Source organism: Peromyscus eremicus, chromosome 3, assembly GCF_949786415.1.
Source record: "Peromyscus eremicus chromosome 3, PerEre_H2_v1, whole genome shotgun sequence".
Lineage (NCBI taxonomy): Eukaryota > Metazoa > Chordata > Mammalia > Rodentia > Cricetidae > Peromyscus > Peromyscus eremicus.
Window position 1 is genome coordinate 129,850,644 of NC_081418.1, and position 25,302 is coordinate 129,875,945.

General features: G+C 48.1%; 1 protein-coding gene across 1 annotated transcript in view; it reads right to left on the minus strand.

Annotated features, from left to right (window-relative positions):
* Positions 1 to 206: 206 nt before the first annotated feature.
* Cacna1c (calcium voltage-gated channel subunit alpha1 C) overlaps positions 207 to 25,302 on the minus strand; it is a 491,450-nt gene continuing 466,354 nt past the window's right edge. The window contains exons 38-47 of the mRNA XM_059258469.1: positions 23,526 to 23,628; positions 16,689 to 16,790; positions 14,110 to 14,237; positions 13,514 to 13,648; positions 11,682 to 12,034; positions 8,995 to 9,120; positions 7,178 to 7,281; positions 6,380 to 6,483; positions 3,832 to 4,167; positions 207 to 2,092 (exon numbers count right to left, since the gene is read on the minus strand). Coding sequence (XP_059114452.1) covers positions 1,790 to 2,092; positions 3,832 to 4,167; positions 6,380 to 6,483; positions 7,178 to 7,281; positions 8,995 to 9,120; positions 11,682 to 12,034; positions 13,514 to 13,648; positions 14,110 to 14,237; positions 16,689 to 16,790; positions 23,526 to 23,628 — 1,794 coding nt within the window. The 3' untranslated portion in view covers positions 207 to 1,789. The remainder of the gene's footprint in view (positions 2,093 to 3,831; positions 4,168 to 6,379; positions 6,484 to 7,177; positions 7,282 to 8,994; positions 9,121 to 11,681; positions 12,035 to 13,513; positions 13,649 to 14,109; positions 14,238 to 16,688; positions 16,791 to 23,525; positions 23,629 to 25,302) is intronic.

Genomic DNA, 25,302 nt, shown 5'->3' on the forward strand with positions numbered 1-25,302 from the left:
GCATGGACTGTCTTACCACCCGGTTTTGGAAAGATCAAGGGAAATGGAAACAAAATACAAGATATGCAAAATGGTACCTCCCAGACCTGCCCGCAGAGAGGAGAGGACTGACACCGGGGATACCTTTGTTCACTTTGCAAATGAAAGAAAACCATCTCCTCCCCAACAACATGTAGAAAAAGCACTTAAGAGTTCGAAGGTAAAGCTTGTCACACTCCAAATACAAAATGATTTACTTTACATGCAGCAAAATATACAAGAAGTGAATTTTAAAACAAACGTAAGTCATTATATTTGCTTGGCACAATTGCAATTCAGTTTTAAAAAAATATTTGAAAAATACTGAAACTGACCTGAATTCAAGTATAACAGTTTCTTCAACAGAAACATTATCAATGCAATAAAACGTTACACAGAATATATCGAAGCAAAATGTCTTCTTGAGTTTTTTCCCTTAAATTTTGTGGTTTTTTTAAAATAGAATTTTAATGCTGACACAACTCACAATCGTATTTTAAAATGGATATTATTGCATTGCTTTTGCATATCTCGTGGGACAGGAAATGCCGTTACCGATTCTCGTTTCAGAAGCAGAAGCGGAGACAGTGATTTGTTTTTGCTTTCGAATCACCCCAGATTCAGAACTCCCTGCAGTCAAACTGGAACCGGGATCTACGGACTTTTGTGCGGGGTTGGGAGTGGGGTGGAGGAGGTGCGCACGCACCATGTGGGTGCACACACGCACAGACGACCCACTATGGACACACGTGTGACACACAGACGCTCATCCATCCTCTCTCTTGAACCTATCCACATGCCCAGCTAAGAAAGGAGCCCAGCTCAACCGCCCAGGCGCGCAACACCTTATCTAACAGCCTGTTACCTGCAGATTGTGACGCTCAACCGAACCAGAAAGAAAGGGGGAAAAAGGTGGTGTTACTTAAGGAAATTGTAACAAGTTACTGGGCATACACAGAGCAGGTAAACCGTCCTGTGGTGATATTGAGCCCGCGCTTCATGGGTGGAAAAAGAGGGGTGGGGGAGAAAACCGCACCATTTAAAGAATATAATAAAACCAAATCTGACTTAAATAACCCAAATGTGGAAACAGTGACTGAGGCTGCGCAACTGTAGACGCTCTTCTTCCTCCCTTCCCCGTGGGAAAGCACAACAAATAAAAAATAATAAAGAAACTAAAACCCAGAAAACCGAAACATGCTAACAAGAACCATCAAACCATGAAACCAAGATTACTAGGCAGAGCCTGTGCCCCCTGGCCTGGCTAGCTGAGGGCAGGTGGTGTGGTCTGCACTGGCTCCCGCCACCTGCACCTCGGCTCCTGCAGAGGAAGAGTCCCAGAAGGGACCAGGCCCAAACTGCTGGGAACCTTGCAGCCCTTTCCCGGGCCCCTACCTGGGGCGCTGGCCTACTCCTGCAATAGATCCCTGGGTCCCTACTCCATAGAGACGGCCAGGCTCAGACAGAACATGTGCAAATGACTGTTTATACAAGCAAGGGGAAAACACCCTTTTGCTTAGGGGTGGGGTGGGGTCCTTTGGGCGGTGCTGCCCCCGGGAAGGCGCTGGAGCCCTGCACCACGGCCTTGGCCTTCTCCCCTGAAAAGCCGACTCCGCAGACCGCCCAGCTCTGAGGCTTGTCCCGACAGCAGTGAATGAAGACGCTGTTCCGGTTACCTCCAGGTCACGAGAACAGTGAGGCACTTCTGAAACGAACCCATTAGGAACATTGAAACGAATAAAAAACACCCGCGTCTCGCCAGCCCTGTGGACTACAGGTTGCTGACGTAGGCCCTGCTGTCCGGGAGCGCCTCCTCGCTCCGGCCTCGCCCCAGGGCATATGCGCAGCTCTCGTCCTCTGGGACCACAGCCCTGTCCGGCCCCGGGTCCCTGCAGTTCACAAAAGGTAAGAGGGTGCCGTTGGGGCTCTGCTGGGCGCCCCCACTGAGGATGTTGTCTGCGGCATTCTCCATCTCCTCTATTGTCATGTCACAGGCATCAGCCAGCTCCTGGGTGGTGACCTCGATGAACTTGGGATCTTGAGCAAACTGTCCCAGTCCTTCTGAAATTAAGACCTGAAAAGGAGGGGCAAAAAGAAGACAGAAGAGGGGCGTGGTCACCGGAGTTCCAAGCTCCCCAAGGATGAAGTCGCAGGCTGCCGCGAAGCAGAGCATCTGTGTGTACCTAACTTGTGCATGTGGGTATGTGTGTTAGGATGTGTGTGTGTATGCATGTGTGAATGTGTACATAAGTGTGCGTGTGTGTGTGTGTGGGGGGGGAGTGTATACACATGTTCGTGTGTCTATTTGTGTGCTACCAGGGACACTCATAGGAAAGCAGAGATGGAGTATGGACCAAAGGAAGTGGGCACGCGCAGATCAGAGGCGAGCGCTTTAGGTTGGAGGATTCAAACACCATCATATGACCAAATGAGGAGAAACTTGCAGAGGGGCTGTGGACTCTGCTCTGCCTTTTCATTTCTCCTCTCTGGCCCCCAAGACATCTTTTATGTTGCTCTTTCCAAGAAGCCTTAGCTTTCAGTGTTTAAGCACTGTCCCCCAACCCCTGGCCAGCTGTTTGCAGCTCTGGGGCTCCTTGTACAGGACACATGCTCTGCTTTTGTTTGGGAGAGCAGCAGGTGACCATCACGGGTCCACCCTTCCTCCTAGCTGCTTTAGTGACTAGTGAGAAGGAAGTTTACTAAGTCTCTGAGCCAAGGGGAAGAAGAATATGGCAGAGTCAGGGCGGGCTCTTTTTCTCCTACGCATCCGTCCCTCCTCTTCTGCCTGAGAATCGCTCTCTCCTTTCCTTGCCTGACTTTTTGACGGATGCCTTGCCTGTTCTGGCCACATAATGCTTACTTTTTAATCTGTTTGTCCTTGCCACCACAGTGGGAACTCATGAGAGCTGAAATCCATTTTCCCAGATGTCTCACTATGCCTATAGTCTCTGCACCTAGTAAGATTCTCAGAGATTTTTGAGATGAGTAAAGGACAAACAGGCTTGAGTGAAGAATTAGTGTTTCAGAGCTGGAAAGGACCAGAGTTACTTAATTGAACTCTATTCTCAGGTCGTCTGACCACAGGACAGATGCAGCCTCTGCTTGGCATGTCCAGTGATGGAGGCTGACTCCTTTACTGTCCTCTTATTGGGGAGAGCTGTGTTGGCAAGGTCTTCCCTCTACCAGTTCTCCTAGGACCTTGCCAATAGTCTAGAAACTCTAATAGTTTTTAAGGACCTTGCCACAGTCTTTGGTGTTTGCTTCAGTTTGCCAAAGGCCCCTAAAATGTGGTGCTAGGATTGGAATAGACGCTCTGCAGGGGCAGAGGACTAGTGACTCTAAAATCTCTCTAAAGGAGGAACAGAAGCCAAGGAGAAAAAGTGCCCTCTTAAACTTGGACACTCGTGTGTTAGAATCACCGGAAGATTGGAAATGCCGGTTTCCCTTGGCAATCTCCCAAAGCTCTGGGGAGTTGTTGTTCTGAGCAGTCAGAATTAAGCACAGTGAACCCTGGCCCTCTTTGTAGGAACAAGCCCCAGTACACGTGTGAACTCTGGGATGCAGCAGAACTTTCCTTGGGGTTCACTGGCCCACACTTTACTAACAGCTTTCTCCCTGCTCATCATAGCCAGTGGCTATCGTCTTGGCTAGTCATAGCTGTAATTTTCTGCAGGCTGGGCCCTCCTTCAGCATTTCTCTAGTTTAAACCCTTGGACACCCAGACTCCTTGGGAAGGAGCCAGGCTTCCTTCTCTGTACAAAAGTCTCCTGTTTTCTGGGGCCTCTCCCTCCCCAAGAGTTTGAATTCACATACCGCTTCCACCAGGCTGCTGGCGCTGCCATGGAACTGTCTCCCTGGAGCTCCAGCCTGGCTGGGCACCGTGAGGGAGACAGGCCGGGCTCTCCGGGCCATGCTGCTGCCGCCACTACAGGCAGTGGTCTCCTCAGACCAGGAGCTGCAGTGGATGGACGGGAAGCTGCTGTTGAGTTTCTCGCTGGACTCAGCCCCCTCCAGCCGTAGGGTGGGGATGGGCTGTGGGGGCCTGCCCCGGCTGCCTGGGGTGACAGGGGGTGTGGGGCATGGCTTGGGGAACGTGGTAGGAGAATGGCTTCTCTGCAGGAGGGGGCTCAAACCTGCCACTGCCAATGCCTGTGAACATAAGAAAAGGAGTTACCAGGAGAGTTCAGCCCTCTGCCTTCTGAGTAACTTTGAAACTAATATTTTCCAGTGAGTTCTGCCTAGAATTCTCAAAGCCCAAATCCTGTCTACCTCACTGAGATCTGGTGTAAGATTCAATAATATCCAGAAATATTTTAATGAGCATTTCCTTCTAGTTTCAGGACCTTACAATTGAGCACACTCTGGATCATCCATGGTTGGGACTGTCTCTGCCATCTGTATTATCTGGATTCAGTCACTCTGGCCTTCCCATTAGAACAGAGAGGACAATGATGACGTGTCCTCCACAGAGCCAGAATTCCCCAGTGCCCTCTCTGTGCACTGACCTGTAGGCCAGTGTGACATTAAGTATAATAAGGCTTTTGAGGTATAGTGTCTATCATAAAGGCCTAGACAAAACCAGTAGTCATTATTTTAACTTTTATAATGAAATAGATCCATTGATAATGCCCTGTCAATCTCAAGCAGAGTGTTTTGGCTTCTGTATAATGATTAACGATTTCCAGGTCTGCTTTCTCTACCCCAAATGCTCCAGAGAATGCTCAGGGTGAGCCTGTGTTCCCACTGTCACTGTGACATGTTTGTTGACACTGTGGTGGGAGCATTCATCTCCGGGATGCTGTGGATATCTTTCTGTATAAATAAAACACTGATTGGCCAGTGGCCAGGCAGGAAGTATAGGCGGGACAAGGAGAGAGGAGAATTCTGGGAAGCAGAAGGCTGAGAGAGACACTGCCAGCCGCTGCCATGACAAGCAGCATGTGAAGATGCTGGTAAGCCACGAGCCATGTGGCAAAGTATAGATTTATAGAAATGGATTAATTTAAGATATAAGAACAGTTAGCAAGAAGCCTGCCATGGCCATACAGTTTGTAAGCAATATAAGTAAGTCTCTGTGTTTACTTGGTTGGGTCTGAGCGGTTGTGGGACTGGTGGGTGAGAGAGATTTGTCCTGACCATGGGCCAGGCAGGAAAACTCTAGCTATACCGGGAGACAGAGAGCAGGTTGGAGGTGGCATAATGATACAAAGAGAAACCTCGTTTCCCACCTCTGGGCATGAGGACAGATGGACAAAACCATTTGGAGAAACCCTTTTAGACAGAGCACACAGCGTCCCTACATCCTGCTTTTTGTCCCTCTCCCCAGCTCATGAGAGCCTTCCAGCTATTAGGTACCTGGAAATCTAAGGGAAGCATGAAGTTATTTCATTATGTTGGCAAGCTCATGACAACAATCCCTATTTAGACTGTGCTTTGGCCTTTGAGCTTAAGTTGTATCCGTTTTTAAAATGCATTTTGTACGCATGTGCCCACATACATAAACATATGCATACATGTACTAACACATGGATATACATGTATACACATACGCAAGCACACACACACACACACACACACACACACACACACACACACACACACACACACACAGAGAGAGAGAGAGAGAGAGAGAGAGAGAGAGAGAGAGAGAGAGAGAGAGAAAGCACAGGCCCCAAAGGGAGTTAGTAATTACAAAGGTAACCTGGGGAGCTCAGGTTTCGATCCCCACTTGCTGCAGGTAATGTATCAGCTGTAGCCTGAAGTTTCTACTTGTTCTAAGTTACCAAGAGTGAGTGTGCCACTGGTGTTTTCACTTTCTCAGCTGCACTACGCTAGGATAGATTTGATCTAATTAGTCTCCCAGGCCTTTTCTCCTTGGAGAACATGCCCTCTTTTTTTTTTCCTCTTCCTTAGTCTCTCGAGTGCTGTGATTAAAATCATGGCCACCATGCCCAGCATTCCCTGCTCTTCACCATGCTGTTGGCAGGTGCTGCCATCATTTCTGCACTGCAGTGGACAGACAGACCGCTGCGAAGTTCATCTCCCAGGTCCCATCAAGCCCTAGGCCTGACTGGATCTACTTCAGAGTGTGCAGCATACGGCAGTGTGTGGGGAGGGATATCTGGCACTGTAAGGAGAAAGCTCGAGAGCCCTGAAGCTTCCAGTTAGAATCAGGAAAGGAATCCTCACCAGGGTGTCACAGGGACCTGCCTTTCAGTGCCACAGACTGTGGTGTCTGCAGAGAAGTGGACGGCCCTCCCCAGGGGGGGCTGATGCACAGAGGTACCAGAAGGGGAGACAGAAGGGATCTGCCACCATCCTCGGGAGATGTGGCTTGTGGCCTGTCCACAGGCGTCAATACCTGGTGATGAACCAGATGCCAGGGCACGGCTGTCTTCTGAGAGATGTCCCCCCCTTGATCCTTCTGTCTCTTCAGACATTCCAGGTGGAAGGAGGCCCTTCGACCTGCAGAAGCAGCAGAAGAACCAGAATAAGGGTACAAGGTGATGGCACCAGCCTGTGACAGTTCTGCCACTGCTGAGATCCACAGCGTCTACCAAGGGCCATGTAGTAAAGGCTTAGTCCCCAGTTCGGTACAGTCGAAAGGCTGGCTGAATGTTTAAAAGGTGGAGCCTTGTGGGAAGTTTTCCACCTTTGGTGATGTGACTTTGAAAGAGATCACGGGACACTGGCTCCTTCCCTCCTTAATATTCCTGGCCAGGAGGCAAAGGGCACATTTGCACCATTATGCGCTACCTTGCCACAGGCCCCAAAGTAATGGGCCGAGCTTCCAAAGCTGTGAGCTCAAAATCGCCTTTCTTGTTTTGAAGCTGGTCATCTCATTTGTTTTATTACAGCGATGGAATGGTGACTGAAAGAGGCTTGTTCTCGGGTGAGGTACGAGGGTCAGTGCTACTGGTCCCCAGCTCATTTTACGCCTCAGCTTATCTCCGAGGCATCTGAGTAGCCAATGTCTAAGTCCCGTCCCAACAAACTGTGTCTTTGGAGATCCATCTTGTCACTTTGCATGCCTACCAGCCCCTCTCTAGAGGCCGCCTAAGCAAGGCCCAGACAGTTTCTCAGTTGTCGCTTGGTGTCTGACCATTGCCATCGTAGAGGTGATTACCGTCTATATCTGCAGAACAAGGTGTGAGTTTACCTAGTGAGGCAGAGCGAAGGAAACCCCTCTTTGGAGACTGCTGGATCTCCCTCTTCTCCTCTGGAGATGTCAACTGTCGGTTTTCATCATCCTGGTAGGAGAGTCTGGAACAGAGAACCCTTAGCACATTAGGCGCCACCCATCAGGACAGCGGCTATCCTTGTTGTATTCCAGCCCTCAGTGGTGCAGATCAGATCACAGACTGCTACCACTAATACCCTTCCATTAAGTTTACTTTTTTGTTTTCTTGCAGCGCCGAGGATGGAACACAGGACCATGCGCATACCATGAAAGCAACCTACCACTGAGCTATGCTGGAAGGCTGACTGCGCAGCCTCTTGCCTCTGACTCCACCCCTGCAACCAAGAATGTATGTACGTGCAGGGGAGTTTGGGACATGAGACTCTCAGACTCTTATGCTGCCAAGCCTACTTCCATCCCCCACTAGCTAAGCCCTCCCCAGGACATTTTCCTTTTACTCGGTTCTCTCCACTCCTGCAGACCTGACTTCTGCTTGGCCCGGTACACAACTCACAGTTCAGCAGCTATGCTGCTGCTGGACTCGGTCTGCACGTCTGTCCCCTTGGCACTGGTACCATTCTGTGGGCAGCTGGTTAGAAAGGTCCACATTTCCTCCCTGATCTGTGATCTCTTAGCTTCCTAACTAGTTAGGAAAATCTCCTGGATTCAAATCCGGCTTCTTCGGAGTTAGGCAAATATTCAATAAGAATCTCTCCATCTGGGCCTTTGTTAACTTTAAGGGTCCGAGAAGCTGGTGCATACCAAAGCACTTTCAGGGAAGTGAAGGGTGTCTGCAGTAGTCATAAATGTTTTACCAGGAGCCTAGAGAGGCACATACTTAAGCACACACTTCATAAACAATATTTACTTTCGCAGTAACTTTCTGTTGTCTTCTGCTGTTCTTCTGTTTTATTTATTAGTATCAATTATTATTAACTTAACTGCATATTTATGAAGCATGGTGTGACCATTTGGCATATGTAGATAATGTGTAGTGACTAAGTCTGGGTAGTTAATGTCCATTTCCTTAAACAGTTAAGTTTGCTGACTGATATGTAATAGCACAGTATTTATCAGGTGCACTGTGATAGTTCAACACGTATGGACAGTACGTAATGAACGCCTCCATCTTTTTACATTACTTTGTGTTTGGCATCTTTGAGGTCCTTCTTTTTAGTTATTCATAAAATATATGTTGACACAACTTTTAAAAGCACTGGTCTTAGCCAGGCAGTGGTGGTGTATGCCCTTAATTCTAGAACTTGGGGGGCAGAGGCAGGTGGATCTCTGTGAGTTTGAGGCCAGCAGTCTGGTCTACAAAGCAAGTTCTAGGACAGCCAGGGCTACATAGAGAAAAACCCTATCTCAAAAAAAAAAAAAAAAAAAAAAAGAAAGAAAGAAAGAAGAAAAGAATACTGGTTCTTCTCACCAGCTGGACATTACAGACGCCCAGTGGATCTAGATGGAAGCTAAATATTCCTAAGGGAACTGAACTAGCATCCCTAGGCATGCCAATTGTGCCTCTTCAGGGCAGACTTAAAATCTTCCATAACAAGTTTATTTAAACATCATATATGTATGCTGACTCACACTAAGAAATGCACCTATTATTGATCACATCATTTAAGAATCGATATTTAAAGGTTTCCTGGAAGTGTTCGGTAGTGAGGCAACCCAAGCTGCTGAGGGAATCCTGGGCAGGTGTTACTGATACGCCATTGTCGGGCCCAGAGGAGGGGTGTCAGTACCGCTCCCGATTCCCCCCCTTTCCTACACATAGGGTGGCCCAGGCTTACATCTCTGTGGAGAGCAGGCTGGGCTCACTGCAGTACTCAGCGTCTTCGCCCATCCTCACACTGCAGGTCTCATCTGGAAACATCTCTTGACTCACCGAGGCCCCCCGGCTCTCTCGGGAGTGGCACCTGCAGCACCCAGAGTGGAGAAAGGCATCAGTTTCCTCCAGCCCTCCTGCCTCTTCCTCAGCAAGGAAGACGACACCGGGCACACGCAGAGACACAGTCCCACGGCTCCTGACGAAGCCAGAGATGCCACAGGCTGTGTCAGGGCTCTGTGTGGGAGATTCAAGGAGGTCTGAATCTGCCCCCAACTCACTTACTCTGGCCCAAGACCTTTAGCTCACCCCAGACCTCAGGTTTCTCCTCTGTAACACTAGAGTAACACATTCCCTGCCTGACGCAGAGGCTTAGTCAGTAAAGTGATTTCCACACAAGCACGATTACCTGAGGGCAGTCCCTAGCGCCCACACAACTGGCTGAACGGGTGAGCTCCAAGCTCAATGAGATCCTGTCTCAGCGGAGAGTAACTGAGGAAGACATCTGACCTCAAGCTCTGGACTGTAAACACACGCACGCATGAGCACATGTACCCCACACAAAGACAAGTGGGGAAGACCTAGTTTTGAAGTAGAGTCCTGGACTGTGCAATCAATACAGACCACCACAGGCTAGCTGTGGACAGCTGACAAGTCCCTGGAATCATATTCTATATGCCTTTGTTCTGACCCTGATAAGGCACGGGGAAGACACTTCACACTGGCTTGTTCTCAGCAGGCAGAATAAGCCCGAGTCTGCGCTGAGCCTGGCTACTTCCCGAGCTAAAGAACCCGCCACACCTGGAAGTGCCTTTGAGTAGAATGCTGTCCCTTCTGAGACAGGGCCTCCTGCCCATTCAGTCATTTCTTCTCCAGCTCTGGTCAAGTGCTCTTCCACTTCCTGTGTGTGGCTCAGGACTTCCCTGCAGTTCTGTTCTCATGGGCCCAGCATGTCAGAGTCCTAGGCCTACAGGGACCGACTACTCTTGTTTACTACATGGGCATGCTGTCAAAATGCCTTCTAAGTATTCATGTTTGTACCCATAGATCAGTGCTCCACTCAGCCTCGGTCAGAGATGCTTCTTTTAGCTGTGAGCAGCAGAGACTCATATGTGGTCCAAGTGCTGAGGATAATTTACTGTTGAGAGCTCAGTCCTAAACAAGTCATCTGCATCACTCCTTCAGAGGCTCAAGGAACATCTGGGGAGAGCTGGAGGACTCCACTGTTTGCTGCCTTCTCACAAGACTGGGCCTATCAACACGCCATCATGGCGGGGGCAGGGCTCAGGAGGCTCCACCCCTCCATGAGGAGCTATTGGCTGAGGGGAGGAGAATGGGGGCTCATCTTCAGTGTGTAACCTTCTACCCATCCATATCCAAGCAACCCTAACTAAACTCAGTGGGCCACATACAAAAGAAAGGCAAAGAAGTAGGAAGGAGACTAGCAGGTGTAGAAGGAGATAAGAGAGGGTGATGGGGGTGAATATGATGAAAATAAATTCCATATGTATATGAAACTGTCAAAGAAAAAAACTAAATAAAATGAAGGCTTAAAAAAGACAGTCAGAGATTTTCACAAGGAATGGCAGGGAAGAGCTAGTACTCGGGCTGAGTCCTCAAAGGTGGTGGGACAAGTGTAGTATTGCAGAAAAGGGTAGGGCCACCAGAACAGGCATGGGACAACCGCTTCCTCTTAATAACCTCCTAGGTGGAGCCAGCACACACTCCCTGGGTCCAAGGGCTCAGCCAGCACTGCTGTGGGGTGGTTAAAGCAGCCGGAGTCCCAGAGTACACAGTAGGCAGGATGGATGCCATGGCAACACCCTTCAAATGCACGGGCCATGGAGACTTGCATATGGCCACCTGGAAATGGGACTGTGTGAAAACCAGTGAGCAGGTATGTTGCTTCATGGATCAGGACACTTGGGATTCAGAAGAGATGTCTGAAATTCTTGCTTATATTCTAGGTCAGAGGGCAAGAAAAAGGACAGTCACACCAAGAACCCATGGGCTGGAAGGGCAGCCAGTTAAGAGTGATGAACAAGACACAGAGGGAGGCCCCTCCTCAGGAGCCTACAGCTATGAAGCAGATGAAGAGGGGACCTGCCGAAGCCCAGGGCACGCTTCCTTAAGGCCTCAAGCAGTTATAGCACCCACCATACCTGTGTCTCATAGTGGTGTGTCCTACAGCACAGGTAAGGGGGGAAAGGGTGGGCCGGGGTGGGAGACATGGTCAAGACCCCAGGACCTACTCTGCACTACTGCTACAGAGGTGGACACTCTGGCCAATCGCAACGAGGTGAAAAGCCAGGCTTAGGGATCTGGGAAAGGGCAGGGGCTGGTTGTGTTGTGCAGGCCCAAGTCACACATCTTGGAGGGTCACAGGTCAATATCCTGAGGGGGAATGAGAGGGAAAGGACTGTCATAGGTAAGGCATCTCGGGAGACACCTGGGAACAGCAATGTCCTCATTGTCATGTGTGAGCAGGAGCAGATGTGGGTGGCAAGCTGGCTCCAACCTCTAGTTCAGGGCAGCGGCCTCCACTGGAGACTGGAGGCCGCGGAGAAGGCTGCGGGGTCTAAGTCTGTCTTTCCTGGTGTCCACTGGCTAGGGTGTGCGAACCCTCACGCTCAGGCCTACCCTCCTGCTTACCTCTTAGAGCTGAGCTTCCATGCTGCCTCCTGTACCCGGACAGCAGGGGACAAGGGGGGCCCGTGGCCCTCCACAGTGCTGACTGTGCTGGAGTAGCCAGTGGGATGGGGGAAGCGGCCCAGGGCAGTGTTGTTGGCATTGTTGATGTTGGCGTTGGAGCCCGTGGAGGAGTAGCTGCTGGGAGTGAAAGTGGAGTCCACCAGCTTCTCGTGGGACGGTGACTCCGTGTCACCTTGGTTGTTTCCCGTCTTGTTGATGTGCAGGGGGCGCTGGGTAGTGAAGGTCTGAGGAAAGTTGCTCCTGCTGTCACTTGGATAGTAGCTGACATGGTTACCAAACAGGCCTCCAGCCCTCTGTAGACAAGACAGAGGGGTAGGTGGAGAAGGCTTCTCTCTCCTCCTCCTTCTCTACACCCCCTCCCCACTCCTTGTATGGCAGTGGTTAAGAAGCACGGGGCATGGGAAGTCATCTTGCCCTCCAGAGAGGCACGCACTCTGGGCACATGGGAGAGGGACTTAGATGCTCATGGCTCCACAATCCCCCTGCACGTAGCACCAGGACAGGAATTCCCTCATGGGCCTGGGCAGGCAGGAGGTTGCTGGTCTAGAAGCCTCCCTGGACGTTTGTTCACAAAAGACTGAGGCTGGGTGTCAAGGACAGTCCAAGATGGCGGTCCTTCAGAGAAACCAGCTGCTTAGCTTGGTGGAGCTCGCTGTGAGTGCTGAGGGGTGGGAAGAAGGAATGGAAGATGTGAACCAGATTGTTTTAGTGGACATACCAGCGGCTCGTGGAGCGACAAGCTGTACGGGCCAAATTGAAACTAAGTGTGAAGAGTCTACTATATCGATTATATCACGGCTTCCTTTCCTGTAGGGGCTCTTTGAGATTCAAAGTCAGGAACAAGTATTTTTCTCCACTATTCCTTCTTTGTCCCGGAGCGAGGGATGGGGGAGTAGTGGTTAGGGGCGGGGGGGGGGGGAGGGATAGTGGTTTGCAAGGCTTGTCTAGTTTGATATCTGAAGGTCCTTGGGTCCTGGTGACAGGCCTTAGCGTCTAGGTCTTGTAAGGGTGGTGTTACCATGGTTCTGTATCTCTGAGGCCATTCACTGATGGTATCTCAATGATGGCAGTAAGGATGGGGATGCAAGGCTGGTCATGGCAGGGTGGGCTGGGCTTGGCTCTCTGTGTGCATTACAGCCTGGGAGCCAGACCTGGGGACAGGGATTGGCAAGAAGCAGAAGTGAGGGTGCCAGATGGGAGACTGCAGGCGTATGGCACAGCAGTGTGTGGTTTTTCCCACTGCCTTAATATTACTCCAGGAAAAGAGGAGGAGGAGGCCTAGAGGGTATCACTGTGACTTGGATATTACATGCTCCACCTTAATAAGGCAACCACTGCTTGTCTGGCTACCACATAAGAACCTACACATAATGTGGCCACTCAACCTGATTTTTCTCTCCGACAAAAGCCAGAAGTTTGTATTTTTACTTAGATATGCCAGATATTCAAATACTGGTGAATAAAACAGGTTTCCAGATTAGATGTGGCCCAGGAGTTCCTACTCCACACCTTCTGATGAGAAACTTCTTTAAGAAAATTTCTTTACAGAAACAGGCTCCCCCTGTTCTCTGAGAGCAGGCTGTATTTTGAGCTGCTGTGTCCTAGGAGGATAGCATGGCATGGAGTTGGCTTGGAAAGGAGGTAGGGAATCAGGAGACAGCTGATCAGGAGGAATGTGGCACCCCTCAGAGAGATCAGGCAAACACCAATTTTGCACAGCAGCATCACTGTTCCAAACTGAACTTTGTGAAGACACTAGTCATAGCACTTACCCTGAAGATGTCGTCTTCAGAGGCAGCAGATACAGCCTCCTTCATAGCCTTGTCTAACTCTTCCTCAGCGGTAAGATCCCCAGAGATGGCTCGTCGGATCTCAGGCCCAATGTCATGCAACGTGCGTAAGCCAGCCTGGAACCCAGAGGGATGCGTGAAGACTTTCTACTGATGTTTAGTCAGCCAGGACCCAGTTGCTCCTCCCCAAACCCCTGCCTCTCTGCTTCTCTGCCAGGCAGCTGGGCATCTACACCAGGAGATGGGCTTCTCTGGAAAATCTCCCACCCCAACTACTCTAGGAGACATGAAGGCATATTACAGGACCACCAAGAATCTGCTGTCTCGGGAGCAGATGTGGTAAGGGGACTGGGGGCTGGGGGAAGCTGGCAGGATGGCTGAGGGAAGTATGTGGGCAAGAATGCAAGAGAGGAAGAGCACTGCCCTCTCACAGCCACCTTCAGGAAGATTCGGAGTGCTTATGAGCTTTCTTGGGATGGGACCTGGCCTCTAGGCAGGAAGCGAGACTTGGACCCTGGCTAGGGTCAGGGGAGGTGACCAGGACTTCTGTGTGTGGGCACCTCCCTCCAGCCCCTCACCTGCAGGGACAGTGCGTTCCTCTGCGAAGGCTTGCCCACCAGCCCCTGCTCTTTCCGCTTCTTGAATTTTCGGAAGTACTCTTGGATCAGGAAGGTGGCATAGAACTTGCCTACTGTGACCTCGTCATCTAAGGCGCACAGAGAGGACGGGATGAGTGATTCCACCAGAACTCCTTGATTTTTTTCAGCACCTAAAACTTCTTTAACGTATTAGCTTTAATTTTTTAGTACAAAAGAGAACATGTAAAAAGGCACATGGTTAAAAAGTCACCATATTCCTGTCTGCTTGTCAGGAATATCAGAAATGTGACAGCTCATCACATCACTGGTCTCTTGAGTTATTTTCCAGGAATAAGCAAGCATGTTCTTTTTTTTTTTTTTTTTGCAAGCATGTTCTTATCCTCTTTTTTTTTTTCAAAATTTATTCTTTGCCCATATATTACATCCCAACCTCAGTTTCCTCTCCCTCCATTCCTCACCTCCTCTTTCTCTCAGATCCACTCCTCCTCCCGTTTCCCTTCAGAAAAGGGCAGGCCTCCCAGGGATATCAACTGAACACGGCATACATGTTACAATAAGACTAGGTACATACCCTCATATTAAGGCTGGATGAGGCAAGCCAGAAGGAGGAAAAAGGTCCCAAGAGCAGGCAAAAGAGTCAGGGACAGCCCCTAAACCCAGTTAGGAGACCAACAAGAGAAACAAGCCACACAACCATAACATATATGTAGAGGACCTAACTCAGAACCATACAGGCTCCCTGATGGTCACTTCAGTCTCTGAGCCCCTATGATCCTTTTAGCTGATTCTGTGTGCTGTGTTCTTGTGGTATCCTCAATACCTCTGGCTCCTACAATCCTTCCTCCCCCTCTTCCTTTTAAATTGAGACAAGATCTCCTTATCTTGTCCAAATGGCCTCCAATTCCTGGGATCAAGTGACCTATTCCCTGCTGAGTAGCTGGGACCAGAAGCATGTGCTGATGTCTGTGCCTGGCTGATTGTTTTTTTTTCTTTTCATTTTTCCCCTTACAAAAAAGGTAGGATATTATTAAGGTTACTTCACACCTTGTTTTTCTACCTTCCTGAATGGACATTACTAAGTCTTGTTTGATTCCATTTACCATCAAATGACCAGTCTCTTAATTGTCAACACAATTCTAGTTGGGTGAGAGGGGCTAGTGATAGTGGTGGGGTGCTTCCTTCTTTAAGGCTGGTGACTTCCCTTCCAGCCAGCTAGACTGGCTTAGACCATGGATCCCTGCTGGGCTGGGCACACAAGACCACACATGACATAGTCTTGGTGTTAGGAGTTGGTAGGGAAGCTGTAAATCCCCAAGGGAAGTGTTTCATGAAAAGCAAGTGGTCCCTTTGTCTTGTCCCCTGTTCTGTGTGAGAGGTTGGGCTGGGCCTTAGGACCTGCAATGGCTTTCCAAATCCTCATTGTTCCTTCAGAGTAGCCAACCCTACAGAAGTTCTGGGATTACCATGGGGCATTTCTACTCAGAAGGGACAACGCTAGATATAGAAACCCTGGAGGGAAATTGGGAATGAACTTGAAGTCCTAAGTTCCCTCAGACCTGAGCTGGACATCTGAGTCTACACTGTACACACTTGGAAGCCTACATAGCTTCTAAGAACATCATTGCCTGGAGTGAACTTCATAGAGATGCTTCGGACAGTAAATGAAATGAAGCAGCAGAGCATTAGGTGGCACATGGTGACTCCCAGTACACCTTGCTTTCCCCATTGGAAGTGGGTCTCAGACAGGAAGTCTCACCACTTAAGGACGTTTCCGGAATGTGTGGGCTCAACTAACATGCTAATATGATATACCTGACAAATGAACAGTGTTCACAGCATTTAATGCTATCTTGTTTACTTTCAACAATGTTTCATTCTAAGTGTTTCATGTGAAGATTTCATCAGTTATAGCTTTCTGTACAGGTGTATTGAGCATTTTTATATTGAATGCATTTGCTTTTAACATCCCTCATTGTAAAGCATTCTACTAGTGCTGTGGAAATGACAAGTGTGGGCAGATTATCTACAATTTCGATTTGGGATTGTAATAGGAATAGTATGAAGTACTTGCTATGAAAGGGGGCTTGTGGTTTGGCAGGCATGAGAAATGCTACTCTGGGGGGAAAAATGAGCTTTTAAAAAGATGTGGTAAATCTCAGGCAACTTTCCTTCAGAGCTCTAGAGCAAATCTAGAGAAGTCAGCCCGGTGGCTTATGGGTAAGTCTATACCCATATATTGTAGCGTTCCCACGAAAGTTCTGGCAAACCCCTAAGCATGGAAGGGCTTGCCTGTCCCCACATGTGAATGTGGGATTACAGCAAGTTTCCAACTGGATAGTTCGCATCCAAGCTTGTGCAGGACATGACAACCAAGTAGGTCCTCGGAGCCCACAGAGGGTCCAGAGAAAGAAGGATCCAGAAGCACAGTGGACTCAAGCATGGTAGTCTCAAGGGCTGTGCCTGCACTGCCAATGAAAGCACAGCTGGAGGACAGGAAGGTGGAGAAATCCAACTGGCTGGGCCAGTAGCCCTGGTCTGGGAATGCAGAGAACACTCACCACCTGCAGGGGGTACCACTTGGTCCAACAGCTTCATGCTGGTCCTCTTCCAGATTTTCTTGATGATGGCCCGCAACTCCTCATTGGCTTGTTCTAGGTTCCCTGATAGAAGGAAGTGCAGACTGAAAACATCCCTGATGTGCTGAGAAGGCCCACAAGTCACACTGAGGCATCACATAGTTTCTAGTTCATTCCACTTCCCCCTTCCCTCTCTTTACTTTCTTTCCTTGGGACTGTCCTCTCTTGCCCTGTCCAATGCCATTCTCCTTTCTTTCTGACTCCATTGCAAGCTAGCCGAAAGTCCCCCTGAACGAAAGCCACGTTCCCTTTTGGTTAGTGCTAAAGAGCCTGATGGCACCTGCAGACACTCACGTCTCAGCCTCGACACTGTCTGCCCTGCAGGGCAGCATCCAGGCTGATCCTGAGGTTGACATTTCACAATGACCTCTGTGGTTGTTGGAAAGAAAATGGCCCCCAAAGGGAGTGGCACTATTAGGAGGTGTGGCTTTGTTGGAGGAAGTGTGTCACTGTGAGGGTGAGCTTTGAGGTCTTTTTCTCAAGCTTCACTCAGTATGACAGTCAGTTGACTTCCTGTTGCCTGCAAGATGTAGCACTCTCAGCTTCAGCACCACATCTGCGTGCACACCATCATGCTCCCCTTCATGATCATAATGGACTGAACCTCTGAAACTGTAAGCAAGCCACCCTCAATTAAGTGTTTTCTTTTTAAGAGTTGCCGTGATCATGGTGTCTCTTCACAGTAATAGTAAATCCTAACTAAGATAACCTCCTTGTGCAGCTGCAGGAAATGGAGAGGTTTTGCAGTAAGGACGATCCACTCCTCCTGCACACATACACAACACAGGGGGCACATATGTGTCCAAAGGATCTCTGATGAGTCCCCCAGGGAAGGAAGTGGAGAAATCTAACAGTGGAGGCAGAAACCTGAAGGCCTCTGCTCTGGTAGTTTGGACTTCATTAGATGCATGCTGCCTGAGACACTCATACTGGTGGAGAAGCAAAGCTAAAAAGCAATTGCAAGAGGGGATGTGCTAGTTCTAGGGTCCTCCCAAGGATACCTGCCCTTCACTACCAGTGTGCATGCACTGTGAAATCCCATGGAGTGAGAATATGATACATGGTATGCCTGTGATTGATTATGTCACACAGCACCTACAACCTGACCAAAGGGCAACGATGCCTATGACCTAACCATAGGAGCCCATTAAAAGTCCAGAATTCACATGTATATGTAACTATACTTTGTTCACTGTATATGTACTAAAAAGATTATTTTACAAGAAGTCTAGTACGTTCTCTGGCTAAGAGCAGAAGAGTAAGTAGGACATGTGGGCCCTGACGGGCCCAGATGAATGAATACTGTGTACTGAGCAAAGGTAGCAGTCTCTGGGGGCTAAGAGTCATCCCCAGCTGACTGGGAGCTCGCAGGGAAGGAGGGACCATACACCAACAGTAGTGGGAGAAGAATTTCAGTCACAGTCTGAGTGTGCTTGGGGGTGGCATCTTCCCCTGGCTTAATTAGTGGACTGAGTTTGACCTTGGGAGTCCCTGAGCAGATTGCCCCACGTCTCCATAGCTGGACTTCTGATAGAACTGTGAGCTAGCAACTGGGTGCTCTTTGGAGCTGTGAAGTTTATGGGGTTTGCTTCATAGCACTGGGAAGAGGATATGGCTGGAAGTAACATTTATCGTATGGGAAGTGATGGTGAACAGCATGAGCTACAGGGTCAGACTGCCTGAGTTCAAACCCAGCTCTGGATTGGTACATGGGAGCAAGCAGAGGGACTCAGGAGGAGTGAGTGATGGCTCCTGAACATGTTGAGCATCAAATTTAAACTGAAGCTAAAGCCAGTCCTGGGCTTTGTTCAACTCCCGGGCAGTCCAACATACTTTCAGTTCCCTTCACTGGAGGTTGTTCATAGCTTCCTTTTTGTTTGTTTTCTGAAACAAGAGCTTATTATGTATCCCTGATTTGCCTCAAACACATAATCTTCCTGCATTGGGCTTTCAAATGCTGGGATTACAGATATGTACCACCATTCTGGACTTAGTGGTTTCTGACACATGCAGTTAAAGAATCCTGACTATAACAAAGTGCAAATGAACTTATCTTTTATATTGGGTTGAAAGGAGTACCCCAAACTCATATCTACTTGAAAACTCAGAAGGTGAATTTATTTAGTGTGGTAGTTTGAGTGTAATTGGCCCTCATAATCTTATAGGGAGCAGCACTATTAGTAGGTGTGGCCTTGCTGGAGAAAGTGTGTCACTGTGGGGGTGGGCTTTGAGGTCTCCTTTGCTCAAGTTTCACTCAGTGTGACACTCAGTTCACTTCCTGTTACCTGCAGATCAAGATGTATTACTCTCAGTTCCTTCTCCAGCACCATGTCTACCTACCTGCAGGCCACCATGTTTCACCATGATGCTAGTGGACTAAACTTCTGGAACTGTAAGCCATCACCTCAATTAAATGTTTTCTTTGTAAGAGTTGCTGTAGTCATGGTGTCTCTTCACAGCAATAGAAACCCTAGCTAAGACAGAAGTTGGTACTGGGAGTAGGGTATTGTTGTAATAGGCCTGACCATGTTTTTGTTTAAGGGAATATAGACATTGGGATTGTGGACTAGAAAAGCAGCTGAATGCTTTAAGTGCTTTAAGTACTACTTAGTGGGTCATCCTAGTAGGAGCACGGAAGACAGTGGTGCTGAATGAAGTTTGATGAACTGTTGGGGCCTGGCTCAAGAAGTTTCAGAGGAGAAGAATTTTAGTACGTTGGCTAAAGATTGTTCTTGTGATATTTTGGTGAAGAATGTGGCTGTTTTTTGCCCTTGTCAAAAAAGTCTGCCTGCAGCTAAATTGAAAAGTTTTGGATTAATTCCCTTGGCAGAGGAAATCTTGAAACAGCCTAATATAGATTCTGTAATGTGGTTATTAGTGTGAACTCTAGTGAAGATTTATAATGAAAAGGAACAAGCTGAGCAAGTAAAAACATAAAGTGTACAATTTGAGGAGAAAAAGAGCACCAGGGAGTAGAACAGAACCAAGTCTTAAGTTCAAGGAGACAAACAGATTAAATAATGGAATAAAGGGAGTGGTAACCTCAGGGCAAGATTCCACCCAGCTAAGTTTCCAACTTGTGAAAAGGAATTAAAGAAAAGCTTAGATTCAGGTGTGGTGGTGCATGCCTTTAATGTCAATACTCAGAAGGCAGAGGCTGGAGGATCTCTAAGTTTGAGGCCAGCCTTGTCTACAGACCAAGTTCCAGAATAGCCAAGTTCAGGCAGTGAAGGAAACCATGGAAAACAGAAAGCTGATGAAGATGTAATTGAACAAGGGGGCCATGTTCCAGCCCATGTAAGCAGCAGAACTTGGCAGCTTCAGCCACATGGTTCTGGCTTTAGAGTCAAGGAGCAACTAAGGAAAGCCACTGAGACCAGGCACGTGTCAGGGGTGTCCCTGAATGGAGGCCTAGAGAGGCCATTGTGTGAAGCTTTGAAGAAGCAGCAGCCTGGATTGCCTTGGAGACCCCAAGATATTAGAGATGCCAGAGCTGTGGGGTACCTGCTGAGGAAAGCTGCTAACAGGGAGTGGTACCAGCCCAAGAGAGAGAAGTGTGTTGCAGTCAACAAAACTGAAAGGAGTTGGAGATCTGAAGAGCACTTTGACATCTGACATAGAGATGCAAAGTTTGGAGTTTGCCCAGCTGGCTTTTGGTCTTGTTTTGGTCCAGTATTTCCTCACTATGCTCCCTTCCCTATGTTTTGGAATGGTAATGTATATCCTGTGCCATTATGTTGGAAGTAATGTGATCTGTTTTTTTTTATTTTGATTTTATAGGGGATTATAGTTAAGAGAATGCATGACTCTCAGAAGAGATTTTGAACTTTAAAACACTGTTGAGACTATGATTATACTATGGGGACTTTTGAAGTTGGACTAAATGTATTTTGCATTATGATATGGTTACAAGTTTATGGGGCCAGGGAGTGGAATATGGTAGTTTGAATGTTATTGGCCCCCATAAGTTCATAGGGAGAGGGACTATTAGTAGGTGTGGCCTTGTTGGAGGATGTGTGTCACTGTGGGGGTGGGTGTTGAGGTTTCCTTTGGTCAAGCTTTGCTCAGTGTGAAACTTGGCCCATTTCTTGTTACCTTTGGATCAAGATGTAGAATTCTCAGCTCCTTCTCCAGAACCATGTCTGCCTGCATGCTGCCATGTCCCACCATGATGATAATGGACTGAACCTCTGATCTATAAGCCACTCCAATTAAATGTTTTCCTTTTTAGGAGTTGCTGTGGTCATGGTGTATCTTCACAATAGAAGACCTAACTAAGATATCTAGAAACAGGGTCTTCACAGAGTTAACTAGTGAAGTCATGACGTGTTAGGGTAGACCACCTATCCAATGTGATTGGTGACATTAAGGCAAGAAGAAAAGACCAGAGGCACACAGACTAGGTCATACTGTGAAGAGTGGTAGAGACTGAGGGATGGAGTGAGGTACTTGAGACCACCTGAAAACAGAGAGAGACGTGGAACCCATTCTCTCCCAAGGCCTCCAGAAAGAACCAGCCTGCTAACACCTTACTTTGGATGGTTCCTCTCTTAAATTGTGAGAGGAACCAAATTTGTAATCATTTAGTCAGACCTATGGAACAAATGTATATTTCAAAGGATCCTACACATTTTTAGGTCTGAATCTTGGACCTTGTGCATGCTAGACACCTTCTCTACAACTATACTCCAAGCCCTAATTTAAATTTAATATCTTTTTCTTTTAGTGTTCCAATAGAAAATCTTATTCAGCTTGATACTTGGCTTGGGATGAGGTTTCTGGTTCTCAAGGTACATGTTAATTTTTTTTCTAGTTACTTCCATTTTTTTACAAATGCTTGAAGGGCAAGTGAAGACTGATCAGTCTTATCACGATAAATGTTGGTGTTTTCCCCCATTTCTTGTCTGAGTGTGGTGTTGACTCTGTTCTTACGTAACAAGTTCATAGAAGGCCTGTTTTGGATGAAGGCTCTGCCTCGAATACTGGGGAATTAAATGCCCTTGGTGGCTATTCCCAAGAGCCTTTATATTTAAGAGTTTATCTTTAATTCTTAATTAACTGTATGTCCCACTGGCTGGCTTCTCTCCCCAGGAATTCCCATTTGCTAACAGCGGTTCTCTGTGATTGAGTGTTTGGCAGCCCCTCAGGTGCTGGCATTATTTCACTGAGATCTGGTTTGCCTGCATAGTGCATCTTCAGCACCGCTAAATCTTGGCTTCCATGCACAAGTGCTTTTTAGTCCTTCCTGGAGCCAAAACCTGCATTATTAATTTATAGTAAGCTTTAAGTATCACAACACATCCCTTCTAGTAGTCATTCCATCTTTTCTCCTTGGAAAAGGAAGCCCTTCCCTTGGAAGAGAAAGGAAATAATATTTACTATAGAAAATTTGGAAAGGCCGGAGCTGAAAAAAGGCTCCGTTTCACAGTGATATTCAATATTAATATTAGTGTGTCAGCAGACATTCTTCTAGTTTTGTCTGTTATGTACACACGTGCATTAAGTGTGTATTGAATTCTCTCTCATCAAAATCTCTCATTAGGCTTATTTATACCTACCCTAGATTCAAGTTTTGCACTAACTACTAATGGCATTCCCCCCCCCCTTCCTTTCTTTTTAGTTTACCAGGAGAATTTGATCCATTTTTATTTTGCAAAGGTTGGCTGACCTGTCTCCCTGCCCTGTCTCTTGCAGGATTGGTTCTTGGTTCTCTCATGTCTGTTACTTTCTGGAAGAACGCAACTAAAGAAGGCAGCTCTCTGGGAGACCCTGTGAAGTAAATGCCAGATGCCACCGACTCTCATTATTTCACAAGATGGAAAGTGAAGCAGGACCGTAAGTAGTTACACATGCTGTGCCCCATCGTGTGTGATGCCCAGTGCCCTTCCACCGCACCAAGGACACTGGCTGGAAGCCTGGGGCTCTCAGGTTGTCCTCGTGGTGTCAAACTTTAGTTCTGACATGAGAAGTCTATGAAGCTATCTCTAAGTGCAGGTTCCCAAGCTCAGACACGTGGAGTCACAGATGCAGTGTGTGCTTAGAGTTAGCCTTTCCAGCAGCTCACGGTTCTGAGGCTTGTTCTCTGACCACACTCTTAAGAGGCACTTAAGCTGGGCCTTGGGGAGCAGCAGCGTCTTCTGGGGTGTGTCCACGAAGCCTATCCCAGAGCAGTTCAAAGTACTTCTCAGTGACCTGACAACAGACGCCTTCACCAGGACTGCTTCTAACCCACAGGGCAGCTCTTGGCCCTTCTATTGTGAGCAGACTGAGGGGGTACAGCCTGAGTAGTGTAGCATACATGGGATCGTAACCCTTAGCAACTGCAGGTAATGACCTCTATTTACCACAGTCACTGCTTGTCACTGTCACCTTCCCAACACAGGTCCTTTTAACTTCAAAAGAGAACTGAATATTTGGGAGACATGCCTGTTGCTAATACAAGTCCATCGGTATGGGGCTTGTCCTGTTCTGCGTAACAACCACCTCTTCCGTGTTTTGCATTAAACATTCAGTCCTCAGGAGGCTACCAGGGCAATTTCTAGGGTTTGATGGAAAAGAAAAGTTCAAAATAAATAAGCTATGGCAAGGGGGCCATTTAGGAACCAAAGAAAATGTAAGTGTGATGCACCTCTTGGAGAGTCAGAGTGCAGGCTGTCCATGTTACTCTGCACTGATGCTGTGTAGGCAGAAACATCCTTCCGGTGGGGATGCTAGACCTTCCTCGGCACCCTCCCACCAGCGGTCTATGAGAGCCATTACCTTCTGTTTTGATCCTCAGGGCTGTTCTGACTAGGGCAAACAGGGTAGCATTGAACATGACCGTCCCATCGCTGTTCAGAGGCATATTCATGGACACCAGGCGCTGGAGGGAAAAGGAGACTAAATCAGTGACAAGGACAGGCGGTTCTTAGAGACTCTGCACAACCACTGTGGCAGGAAGGGCCCTAGAAACCTGGATGGGTGCTGCTGGGAATGGGAGGGGTTTGCATGTGGTCACCACAGTGTTTTCAAAGCTTTTCCAGGGAGCAACAGGGCTTTGTGGTAAATACTCCCGGGCCTCCACCTTCCTTAGACCCTTGCTTTCACAAGGGCTCTTTCCTGCCCTGTGCTCAGGACTACAGACACAGTTATGCTCTCTATGAGCAGCAAGAACAGCCACCTGCCTACCAGACAGAATTATCCAACTCCGAAGAAAAGGACTACGAGGCAGCTCTATGGGGAGAGAGTACCCTTTCTCTGCATATAGACACATTTATCTCTACTTCAGTCCTAATCCCAAATTCACTCACCCAAACAGGGTTTTGTTGCTCTCCACCCCCAAAACATGCTCCCTTGGTCTTCTTCTTCCTTGGTGAGCCAGCAGCACCCAGGGGCCATCGGAAGAAAGAGTGCTATAATGCCCATTGTGGATGGCAGTGATGTCACCCCTCAGACCACATGGGGTCTTCCTGGGGATATTTTGCCAAGGGCTGTACTTCTCCAGAGTGAATGCATCATTTTGAATCTTGTAGACACCAAGTTAGAAAGCTTCAGTCCTGGCTCTTGGCCCTAACAGGCCCATGTGGAGGTCATGACCTGTATACTCCAGTTCCCTCTAGGCTGTTTGATCTTACATTTGATTGGTACTTCTTACAGCTTGAATCTGAAATGTCACCCAAAGGCCATGCCATAAAGGCTCAGTTTCCAGCCTCAGCACTCTTGGGAAGTGGTAGACCCTTCGGTAAGTGGGGCTTAGTAGGAAGAAGCTATAGGAAACCATGCCCTTGAGGAGGGTATTGCGATCTTTGTCTCTCTCCCTCTCTGCTTCTGAAGTAAAGAGGCCCTGAGGTGAGTGGGCCTCTTCCACAACTGCAAAGTTCCAAAGCTGCTACAGACCCAAAGCACAGACCTGAGTGATCATAGATTGAAGCCTCCAAAACTGTGAGCCAAAAGAAACTTGCTTACAGGTTTAGCAACTCAGGTATTTGTTACAGCACCAGAAAGCAGAATGACAGAAGGTTCCCATTTCTCATATTTTCAGGATCACTGGAAATCTCCTGAAGTTCTTTTTGGAATAAAGTGGGGGTACTGATGAGGGAAATCTGACTACCACAGAGCATGAATAAAAGTTCCAGGCTTCCTAAACTCTGTTGTCCATGAATGGATTATCCGAGGAGTTCAATCATTGGCTGTTCGTGTTTCTTCCTCTATATGGCCAGGCTCTCTGCTATTGCTTTGCCCAGCTCTTTCTGAGCTCGTCAGGATTCTCTCTGGAAGCACAGATGGGGAAAATGGGGGCGGATGGTGACTGAATGAGGGGGTGCTTCTCAGCAGTTACTTGGCCACATGGCAGGATCTAGAGCAGGCTTTAAGGGTCCCTACTCTCAAGGTCAGTCAGAGGCTGTGTTTATCAGAGCCCAATGTGTTTGTCCCAACCGGTTTTGGATCACAGATTTACTTAGGAATTTGATAAAAAATGGCAGATCCTTGTCTGGGTATTTTGTACTTTGGTAGTTTGTATTTTGGTGATGAGACATCAGTTGTGTCTGCCCTAACG